The following is a 12,041-nucleotide window of genomic DNA, read 5'->3' as shown; positions in this document are numbered from 1 at the left end:
GTCTTATGATAGGCCCATATACTCCCACAAGGCTCTGATGCATGTCTGTTGCTAATGATGAAACGTTGCAGTTCAAACTTTTAGAAAGGGTTGGCTGGATGCCTAAAATATGAAGTACTGCCTTTGTTTAACAGTGTCATATGATAGACATAGAATGCTGTTGTGAGATCACATGAACTGGATTGATTTTATACTGGTGATTCAGTTTGATTGAGTTATGGTCAGAGGGTAGCTTCATACATGAACATACCAGTGGCATATTGTAGGAGTATGTATAACTTTTCCCCCCCTTATTTATTTAGAGTAGTGGTGGCCCTTCAGATGTGTGTATTACAACTCCCATTAGCCCTAGCCAATATAGCCAATGGTGATGGAAGTTGTAGGCCAAAACATCTGGAATAATCAGTAAGGAAGGGCATGACCCATATATTTCTTCATATATATATTCTCCTACTTAAGTTTAATGGAAACTCATGACAGAAATAGGCACATGGATTTTTAAGGAATTTATAACATAATAAAAGGTAATATAAAACATTTAACATGCAAAATTTAACAACTATTTAAAACAGCTTTTAAAAGTTGCAATAAGATACTGGGATCTGATAAATCAATTAACATTAAAAGCCACATCATATACCGTCAAAAGAAAAGTCTTAATCTGGTGCCCAGAAAATGTCAGCCCCAAGAAAGCATTCCACAGTGGTGTGGCCATCATCAAGAAGGCCCTCTCCCTTGTTCCCATCCTCCCTTGAAGGAGGGATTCAGATATTGATTGTAATGGGTAAGTTCATATCAGGAAAAGGCTCTGTGTTAAGTATTTTGGACTCAAGCCATATAAGGCCTTTTATAAGTTGAAACCAGTACCTTGAATTGGGCTCAGAAATGTACAGGCAGCCAGTGCAAGCGGGCCAGAATTGGTATTATATGCTTGTACAAGCTGTATCTTCAAGTAGAATGCATTGCAACAATCTATGAGAACATAGACTACTAAAGCCAGGTTATCCTTGTCCAGATAGGAACATAGCTGGTAGAAGGCACTCTGTTCCACTGAGGCCATATGAGTCTTAAGTGACAAAGATGACTCCAGGGGGAAAAAAACCCAGGCTACAAACCTGCTCCTTCAGAGGGAGTGCTGCAACCACATCAGAACAGGATGAACAGCCTCCATCCTGTCCAGGTTTACTGTGATGTAAATCCCACTGAGTTTAATGGGATTTATTCACAAGTGTGGTAGGTTATGTGTGCAGCCTTAACAGTCAGCCTGGCTTTGTGGGTTATTCAACCAAACTCACTCTAATTGAGTGATGATGCCACATGGGAACTCATTTCTGCATAACAAGCTCTCTGCAAATTATTCCCATGAAGAGATAGTTTTGTGTACACAAAGGCTTGTGCCCATGGAACTGCCTCTTCTATTGGAATGAACATTGCTGCATACATCAAGTTCTAGATTATGACATTTATTTTAACATGTCTGGAAACGTTGCTTATGGAGAATTTTTCTGCAGGCAATCTGCTACTGTTATTTGGGTAGAGCTAGTCAAAATAAATTCAAATTACATTGATGTACATTCCTCAATCATATGAATTAGTAATATGGATAAAATAAGCATGGTTTACTTTCTGGTATACATGGCAAAACGTAGGTTGTTCATTCTTGCAATGAACCAATACTTTATAGATAACTGAAACAAACAACCCCCTCCTCACAGTTTGCAGGAGAATTGTGAATGTTATTGGCGTGTCTTCATGGCACTGCTTTGGCTCCATGTTCCCTTAAAACAGTTAATCCCCACAGAAAAAGGAGTGCTGGCTTTCCAGCCGCTAGTCAGTTTGACAGGCATGTCCCCGCCTTCTGCCTGCCTTCCTGCTCTTCCGGCGACCTATCAGTGGTCACGATCTGCCCCCTGCCCAAATGCCTAAGGGCCAAAGTGAGGTCACCACCAACAGATGGTGGAAAGATGGTGGTGACCTCAGCAAAGCAAAGAAGTCACAGTAAGTCCCCAGCTTTTTAAATCAGCAGCTCTGGGGAAAAGCCCTGTGGTGATTGCAAGTTGGCAGCTGTATTATATAATCGACGCATCGCCAGTGCGCAGCCACCACAGGGTAAATAGGGCATATAGACAGCCCCACTGTATTTCAGTAGCAAACTTTGCATTTATGTATAGTGAAAATGTCACTGGTGACTACCACTAAAAATGGCAGACCCTTGTGTTCTTATTCCCTGTCCCCAAGATGTCTGGTAAATGAAACATGTGATCTGATATCATATTTCTAGTTCCCCTACCCACTCCACTTCATTGGCTGCTACTTGAACAGTACAGAAACTCACAACGTGATGATGTCTGTCACATGTTTTGTTTTAATAGATTTTAGGGGAGAGAAAGGAGATAGAGATATTAGAGGTTATGTGCAGAGTGTGGGAAAGACTTTCAGCACCAGTGACACATATTCTGCAATGTCTAGTTCTGGCCTTAGGCGTAATTAAAATATGCACATTAAGTTTGGTCCAGTGCTTCATGCATTTACAATGACCTTAAATTTGGCCATTCTTGCTTCTATAGTATTTCTGTCCTCTGTTTTAAACGTATTGCTTTTTTGAGTTGCAGATCTCATTTAAAACACACACACACACACACACACACACACACACACACAACCACACTACTAAAGAATTTGCGTTATTTTCAGACTATCATTATTCACTGCAAATGTTTTTTGAGATCATGGCCTTTTAAATGTTGAAAGCCCTTCAGTGCTCTTTTATTGGAATGGTTTCAAAATTCTTTCTTACAGATGGTTCAACTGTTAAGGAACCAGCATCTTTTTAATCAGGAAATGATGCAATCAACAACAGATCCCAGCTCAGAAAGAGTTTGAGACATTTATGTGCTATTTAAAAAATAGCTGTTCTTATCTAAAGTAGCAAAAATGTGTTTTTCATGCCACTCCTTCTCTATCAGTGCTAACGTGTTTAATTTTAAGAGTAAAATGTACATTACAGATTCAATAAACAGAACATAAGAATAGACCTACTGGATCAGACACAGGTTTAATTGTTTGTAACAGTGGCCAGGCAGGTGTTTCCATTAAGCCCACAAGCAGAGCATAAAGGCAACCGTTTTATCCCATTCCTTTCCCCCTAGCTATTGGTATTTAGAGACACTTTACCTCCAAACATGGAGATTCTATTTAGCTACTACATATCTGGCAATAGTTCTTAGCATCTCTCCCTTAAATTTGTTTAATGCCCCTTTAAGGTGGTAAATTCTATAAATTGTTAATTTTTTCTGAAAATAAATATTTGTCTTTTTGTTCTTCACTCTGTGCATATTGTTGCAATGAACCTGGCCAGTTAGTGAGCTTCATCCCACGTACCTGTTTCCCTCAAATTATCCCCTACAGTGCTAAGCTGTTGCTGTTGTTGTTGTTGCTACCAGGCGGCTAGATCCTTTGCATACCAAGAAATGGGATTTAAGGGGGGAAATGTAAAAAAATAAAAAAATCAACAGATGACCCAATCTGATTCAAATTTGGTATGATTAAAGCTCTCCTTAATATCTATTACTGTGCCAATTTTGATGTCTTTATCTTTAAAACTTACGCAGATGTAAGCATTTGTTTAATTTTTCTTCAAATCCTGCTCCTGCGCCCCAGTGGCCGCTCGGAAAACAACAAATGATACGCTCGAAAACTAGTAGCAAAATATTGCACTTCTTTTGGTTAAGAAGCACAATTAAAGCAGGATGCATGGGAGTACTTCACAATAAAAGCAGATTATAAGCTGGAAAACTTCGGAGTCCTTTGCACGCGATTTGCAGTGATTGCACAGTATAACGCTGGTGTGATAAAGCTCATTAAGATCTTCAGGAGAACCCTTTTGAGGACTTCTTTGCTCACAGAGGTCTGCTTGACAGGCACAAGTGAAAGCATTTTCTCTTACATCGCTCCCCAATTGTGGAATGCACTCCTCTCATAGTTAGGATTGGCTCCTATGCTCTCTGCTTTTAGTAAAGGTTTCAAGTCACATCTTTTAAACTTAGGCCCTTTCTACACCTAAGGGTTATCCCAGGAAAACAGAGGGATCGTCCCTGCCTGCTCCCAGGACCCCTTGTGTGGCATTTGTATGCACAGGAACGATCAAGGGAAGATCCTGGGGGAAAAGGCAGGTGTAGAAAAGGCCTTAGACTTTTAAATGATTTTTAGTGGTTTTTATTGTTTGTAATGTTTTAATGATGGTTTTAGTGCTGGTTTTAATGGGGGGCGGGGTTGGCTTGTTTTTATTGCTTTGATTTGTTGTACACCGCCTTGTTGTTTTGTTTTGTTTTTCCAGAAAGCTAGTATACAAATACCTAACATAAATAATTTTATGAACTTCTATCAAGTTTCTACTAAGTCTTCTTTTTTTTCTACGCTAAAAATCTCCGTGCTTCAGCCTTTTCCCATAGCCCTAATAAATCTGAAGAAATAGCTTGTAGTTAGTTGTTAAACAGTAGCAGGAGAACCAAAAATGTTTCTCCTTCAAGGTTATGCAGCAAGAAAAAGATCTTGGGTAAAACATGACAGTTACAATTTTTCTGAAACTTTACTGCAGTACCTGTGGTGTCGTGAGTTCCTTTAGTTCCTGGTGACCTCTGGAGCCCAAAGATCTCCTAGCAGGTGCAATCTCTGAATCCCGTGTCAGATGCTGCAGTAGAAAGTACTGTAGAAGTTCATGTGACTTGTATTTCATCATTCTTTGTTTCTTTTGTACTCCTGTGATGAGCATTTTAGATTAATTGCTATTGAAGAAGTTGCATTTCTGCAGTATGATGCTCTCTAGAGAGGTTGCAGAGACTAATGTACCATCCTGAAATCTGCAATGCAGCACCCTTTATGCTTGATCTTGTAGTTTGCTTTTTGGCAAGCTCATGGATTGTCCTTTAGTTTAAAAATTATTTTCTCTCTTTTTTGCTTTTGTAGGAATTTGTATCGATATGAATTTGTATTGATATCATAGTAGTGATAACCAAGGGCTTATCTACACCAAGCAGGATATTCCACTATGAAAGCGGTATGAAAGTTGTGTATAAAAGGCAGGAGCCACACTACTGTTCTATAGCAGTATTGAAGGGCGCTGACAACTGTTGGGGGCCATGACACATGCCATATACTGCTTTCATACTGCTTTCATAGTGCTATATCCTGCTTGGTGTAGATGTAACATGGGCCCCAACAGTTGTCAGTGCACTTCAATACCACTATAAAGCAGTAGTATAAATCCTGCATTGCACTTCTACACCTCTATAAAGTAGTTGTGTGGCTCCTGCCTTTTATTTACTGCTTTCATACTGCTTTCATAGTGGAGTATCTTGCTTGGTGTAGATGAGCCCCAAGTCTCAGAAATGTTTGCTTTACATTATTGTCAAATAAATTATTGTGATCCCTGCTTTCTGCACAATAAACAAATCAACATAGGTCAGGATTCAAAGGACTGAATATGAAACAATGCATATTTTCTGGGGCTTTTCCAATTTCCTGACCCACCATGGTCCCTTATACTCAATGAAAAACTGTTCCTAAAGGCAAGGAGACCCTCTGGAATGGGACATTATGCTGTTGAAAAGCATGTGACCATAATGGAAAATAGCCAACAACCACTCTGATCTTGCTCTCTTATAAACACACACACACACACACACACACACACACACCAGGGCACATGTAAAAGTGCCTTCCACTTTTGCATGAGTTCTTTGGTTCCTGCCTATATTAGGCATAAATAGCAGGGATGAAATTCTATTAACAATTGGTCATTTATTTTTAAAATCTCTTCCAGGGCTTTCTCAACATGTGGTTACAGACTACAAACAAGTAGTTGGACTTCTGGAAGAAGGCATAGCGAACAGGTATTTTGTGTTAAAATCCCCCCAAACAACTTAATTCCTTATTTATATTGATTTTTCCAGGCATATTATTATCCATCTTTAACCAGACAACAAGAATTGTTAATACTTGCAAGGAGATTAGAATCCTAGTTATTCTCTAGAAAGTCGGGATCATATGTTTAATTCTATAGTTATAATAGTTTCTGAGAGCAATTCACTTTTTAACATGTTTGTTTAAATTAATATTCTTCTATAGGCTCTGAAAGATGTGGTTTAGTTAAAATTCCTAAACTTAATGTTACAGAGCTCATAATATTTTAGAAGCCTTATACCTTAAGATAGAAAGGAGGACATGACTAAGGGTGCTTTAAGAAGAGGCTTTTATTGTGCAATCACAATGCCTCATTCACAGAATTTAATGGAGAGTCCAGATGTCTTGTCTTCTATTTGTAGCCCTCCTATTAAGGAAGAAAAGGTGGAATAGCTACACAATGTCTTTTGATTGTTAATGCTAGGAGCCATCTGTCTGGAAGTATCCTAAGTCAATTTTGGTTTTAGTTGCATTCTAAAAAGACTTTGTGAATGGTATGAGCATATATTCCTAGGAATAGGAGTATCCATAATAGAAAACCCTACAATGCAGGATCCAGTAGGGGGCTTCTGCACATGGTGGCCATCCCCTGCTGGAACTGGTGCAGACACTGTGTAAAAAAAAACTCCATGTTAAGCATAATTAGAAAAGGAATTGAGAATAAAAGTGCCAGTATCATACTGCTTTTATACAAATCTATGATGCAACCACACTTAGAATACTGTGTACAGTTCTGGTCACCACACCTGCCAATATCATACTGCCTTTAGCTTGGAAAAAAGGAGAGAGACGTGATAGAACCTATTTATGCATGGTGTAGAGAATGTGGTTAGGGTGACATTTTTCTCTGTGTCAAAATGCTAAAAGCTGAGGTCATCCCTTGAAACTGATTGGTGGGAAATTCAGAACAGATAAAAAGAAGTACTACTTCACACAGGGCACAGTTAAACTATGTAATTTGCTGCCACAAGATGTAGTGATGGCCACCAATTTGGATGGCTTTAAAAGGGGGTTGGATAAATTCCTGGAGGAGAAGGCTATCAATGGCTACTAGCCCTGGTGGTTATGTGCTACCTCCAGTATCAGAGGCAGTAAGCCTGTGTGCACCAGTTGCTGAGGAACATGGGTGAGAAGGTACTGTAGCACTCATGTCCTGCTTAAGGGTTCCTGGTCAATTGCTGGTTTGCTGCTATGTGAACAGAATGCTGGTCTGATCCAGCATGGCTGTGATTATGTTCTTATGTTCTCTTCTCTGTGCTGTTTAGTAACATTTGAAGTTGGACATTGCATTTCCACCCACACTCAATAAAAGAGGCACAACCTGTGCTTGTATTGGAAGCTTGTGCATCTCACTATGGCAGGAAATGCAGACAGTCTTCCACATTATGTAACATCTAGAGCCACAACTTTGTTTACATATGTATGTCCAGCATAAATTTTCTACCAAAATGGCAGCATAGAACAAGGCAGTAAAATAGTCATTAAATGAATAAAACATTAAAACCTAAGAACTTTGGCTCATTGTTTGAATACCATAGCTTTTTATTTATTTAGCTTTTGTATATGCACTGGGGACTGTCCAAAAGTATCAGCGTGCAGAAGAACATGTGATTGTGCACAAATTAATCATTTGATGGAATCTGCTTTCATATCTGGATCCATGAGTAGATCCAGAGACATTCATAGCTGCTAACAGTAGTACCCCTCAATCCAAATCTTTGTTTAGACTGTGATGTGTTAACTTCCTACTTTAGTTTTTCCATATTAGTTAAAATGAAATATTAACTCTGCTTTTTCTTGTGTGTAGAATTACAGCAGCTACCCATATTCATGATGCCAGCAGCAGATCTCACGCTATCTTCACCATCCAGTATACTCAAGTTAGTCCCATTTTCTATTCAAGCATGTTTGAAACCCAGAAAAACAATGTTTATAGGCTTTGTTTTGAACAATAAGCCCACGGTATCAAAACTGGTTGCAAACCCATAAAACTAGTTTATTTCAATGGGTCTTCATAGTATGCATGTAGATTCCATTCGTTTTTTAAAACAGAGGTGGAGAGCATCCCCCCCCCCCCCCGTTAAGAACCTTATTCCCTTGAGTAATCTGTAGGGGGATGCATGCCCGTAGTGGGCAGGGCCAAAGCCACTCCCTTGTCTCTCTCTGGCCTTGTTCAGACAACACGCTAAAGCCATGACGTTTAAGCATTGTCAACTAAACATTACAACTTAGTGTGTCATGTGAACCAGGACTTAGCATGTTGTGTGGACCATTCCTAACCATAGTGGCTATATAACTACAGTGTAAACATGCACACTAACCACTTGCTGCAAAAGAGTTAATGGCCTAACCATGGCTTAGTGTGTTGTCTGAATGAGCCCTCTCTTTCTCTTTGACATCTCCCACCCAATCGTGCCCTGTCCTTTTCTCTCTCAATTTCCCTTCACACCCAGTGGGCTGCCAAATCTTTCAGCCAGTTTAATGTGCTTTTTAGACTAGTACACATTATAGTTCAGCCTACACTTCACTGAAGCCCTCTGTACGGATCACATTGTTGTAAAGGACATGGCATATATTCTTGTCTTAGGTGGTGTTCCAGTGTGGTAAAATCTTGCAAGCTAGTGGACATGAACTGGAGGACTGGTTTTGATACACCATTTAATAGGTCTTATGCTGAAACTCCAACTGCTTAGCAAACTTCTTGAAGATTCCCGGAAAAACAAAAATGTCACATATACACATGTAAGAATAACTTTGTTTGAATGTGTATGAATTGTTCTAAGACTTACATTAATTTCCCTTCAGGCTATACTAGAAAACAATCTGCCCTCTGAAATTGCAAGCAAGATCAACTTAGTGGACCTTGCAGGCAGGTAATATTTTGATTCCTGACATATAGCATTGAATAAATCAATTGTTACTAAACTGTCTGCTTGTACAGGACAATTTTCACAGAACTCCTGTGTGTTACTCACGATACCGGAGCATGTTTAAAGCATACTGTTCACACAAGCTAGTGTGTGAGGCACCAAACCTCTAATGCCTTCAATGCCTGCAGCTGCAATGGAAGGGAAAATCAGTATCTGTGTGCAAGGTATCTTTCTCATGGTTTAGGGGTACTCTAGCATCCTTCAGAACACAATTTGAAAACTACAGCTATAACCTGATAGATGCCATATTACAAATTTTACTTCTCATAAGCTCCATTCTGACGATGTTTGTAATTGTACAATGAAAGCAAGAAAATTAAGCCAGAATTGGGGAGAAACAGGGGAGGCAAAGGAAGAAGAAGAAATTGATTTCTTGATTAGTATCCAGTACTAAAATGGATTCAGTAAAAGTGTGTTTATTGTGCAACATACATAGAAGTACATTCCTGAAAGTTTAAGTACTGGAGCTAACAAGATGAACTAAAAAGTGATGCTTTGGAATGTTTATGCTTTCTAGTGGACATACATAAGCCATTTGGAAGGAAATATATTTACATTATTTTAAGTATAATTAGAGAGACACATGCACTTTAATCTGTTGAGGATAAATGGAAGCAATTGGAACAGACAGAGAGAGAATTCAGGAAGATATTGGGCCAGTTCACATGACCAAATAAGCAGTAGTGGCTTGTTTTAGTCCCTGGTGCATGCCAGGCACCATTTACCCACCTGGGTGCAGCTTGATGTTTCCTAACCTGGGCAGAGTAGCTTTTTTGAGGGGAATTAAAATAAGCCTCCATTGCTTATTTAAACCACAGCAACTTGTTTTGATTGTATGAACTTGGTCATTACATTCTCTCTAATAACAAACTTGTAGAGAGCAGTTTTCAAGTCACAGGCCCAAAATTAAGCAATTCCTTCCTTGCTCCTTCTTGCCAAAGTTTAAAGCTGGAAATGTAAAATTTTCCTTTCAGGGCTATATTTTAGTACTGGAGGGCTGGCTAGCATCTTAATTTTTTGAGAGTTGGTTAGGTCTATATTTGGCTTTCATTGATTGATTTTATACTGGTGGCTTTTCATTGTTGTTACTTTCCTTGGAGCTGTATTACTTATTAACCCACTTCCACTGTGTCTTTCAGTGAAAGAGCTGATCCTAGTTACTGCAAAGATCGGATCACAGAAGGAGCCAACATTAACAAATCATTGGTTACTCTTGGAATTGTCATCTCTACCTTAGGTATAAATAATGTTAAATTTTATTTGAACAATAGCTAGATACAGTGCTACAGTAACAAATTACCATACTGTGAGATGGGTAGTCTGAGGGTTTTTCCCCCCCAAGTAACCCCATTGTCATGGTCAGATCATTTCCTGGTGAGATTTAAACTCACGGCGTTACTACCCTCCTGCAAGGGTGAGAGACCTATTCGGATGGTCCGCCCCAGGAGACTGATGGAATCCAATGGATTTCTGAATGCTCTTGGGGATTTTCCAGTGGAGAGAACTGGTGATCCAGCCGAGGCCCTAGCCTCACTGTGGAATGGTGAGATGCGGAGGGCCATCGACTTGATCGCACCTGAGTGCCCTCTCCAGTCCTGTAGAGCCCACTCTGCTCCTTGGTATGCTAAGGAGTTGCGGTCAATGAAACAGGCTGGATGTTGGCTAGAGCGCAAATGGCGCAAGACTCGAAGCGAAGATGACCGAGCACGCTGTAGAGCACATAACCGTGCCTATTGCGTGGCAGTGCGGGCAGCAAAGGAGGCTTATTTTGCTGCCTCCATTGCGTCCTTGAATAACCGTCCAGCGGAGCTCTTCCAGGTGGTCCGGGGGCTGCTAACATCATCCCCAGTAAATGGGGCCCTGGCTCCGTCAAGGACCCGCTGTGACCTTTTTGCACCACACTTTGAGGACAAGATCGCTTCTCTCTGCAGCAAGCTTGACGTTGTTTTTAGTGCAGCTCCAGTTGAGGTGTCCGATGCCACCATCAGCCCAATTTTGTGGGATCAGTTCCAGTTATTGCGGCCTGATGATGTGGACAAGGTGCTTGCAGCAGTGCGACCGACCACTTGCCCTCTCGATCCCTCTCCCTCCTGACTTATAAAAGCAGCCGAGGGGGTCTGACTGGGTAGGTCCAGGGGGTGATAAATGCTTCTCTCCAGAAGCATTTAAGGAGAGAAGGAGGCAGTAGTGCGACCACTCCTGAAGAAGCCCTCCCTGGACCCAATGGTATTAGGCAACTACCGCCAAGTTGCTAACACTCCTTTTTTAGGGAAGGTACTTGAGAGGGTTGTGGCGGAGCAACTGCAGGCACTCTTGGAGGATACTGATTATCTAGATCAATTCCAGTCTGGGTTCCGATCTGGTTACGGGACTGAATCAGCCTTGGTCGCCCTGATGGATGACCTTTATCGAGAGAGGGACAGGGGGAATGCAACCCTGTTAATCCTGCTCGATCTCTTGGCGGCTTTTGATACCATCGACCATGGTATCCTCCTGGATCGACTCCGTGGCATGGGCATCGGAGGCACTGTATTACAGTGGTTCCAGTCCTACCTACGGGGTCATTTTCAGAGAGTAGCATTGGGTGACCAGTCCTCGGCCTCTTGGCAATTGAGCTATGGAGTGCCGCAAGGCACCATCTTGTCCCCAATGTTATTTAACATCTATATGAAGTCGTTGGGAGTGGTCATTAGGGGATTTGGAGCTAAATGCCATCAATACACTGATGACACACAGCTCTATCTCCCTGTGACAACTGAATCAGGTGAGGCTGTGCAGGTCCTGGACCAGTGCCTAGACTCAGTAATAGGCTGGATGAGGGCCAATAAACTGAGACTGAATCCTGGCAAGACGGAAGCCCTATGGGTGAGTGGTTCCCAAGTCCGGGAGACAGGCTCATTGCCTGTTCTGGATGGGGTTGCTCTGCCTCTGAAAGAACAGGTTCGTAGTTTGGGGGTACTCTTAGACCCATTTCTGTCGTTGGAGGCTCAAGTAGCTGCTACGGCTCGGAGTGCCTTTTACCCTCTTCGGTTGGTTCGCCAACTACGGCCTCTCCTGGACAGGGATAGCTTGACCACGGTGGTACAGGCATTGGTAACCTCAAGATTGGATTACTGCAACACGCTCTATGTGGGGCTGCCCTTGAAGCTG

The 12,041-nt window shown here is 41.2% G+C and overlaps 1 protein-coding gene across 1 annotated transcript in view; it reads left to right on the top strand.

The window, feature by feature from the left end:
• STARD9 (StAR related lipid transfer domain containing 9) overlaps positions 1-12,041 on the top strand; it is a 130,572-nt gene that overhangs the window by 59,861 nt on the left and 58,670 nt on the right. The window contains exons 8-11 of the mRNA XM_063118448.1: positions 5,822-5,891; positions 7,769-7,841; positions 8,767-8,834; positions 10,031-10,128. Coding sequence (XP_062974518.1) covers positions 5,822-5,891; positions 7,769-7,841; positions 8,767-8,834; positions 10,031-10,128 — 309 coding nt within the window. The remainder of the gene's footprint in view (positions 1-5,821; positions 5,892-7,768; positions 7,842-8,766; positions 8,835-10,030; positions 10,129-12,041) is intronic.

This window comes from Elgaria multicarinata, chromosome 2 (assembly GCF_023053635.1).
Source record: "Elgaria multicarinata webbii isolate HBS135686 ecotype San Diego chromosome 2, rElgMul1.1.pri, whole genome shotgun sequence".
NCBI classification, from domain to species: domain Eukaryota; kingdom Metazoa; phylum Chordata; class Lepidosauria; order Squamata; family Anguidae; genus Elgaria; species Elgaria multicarinata.
This window is presented reverse-complemented; position numbering and strand designations above follow the sequence as displayed.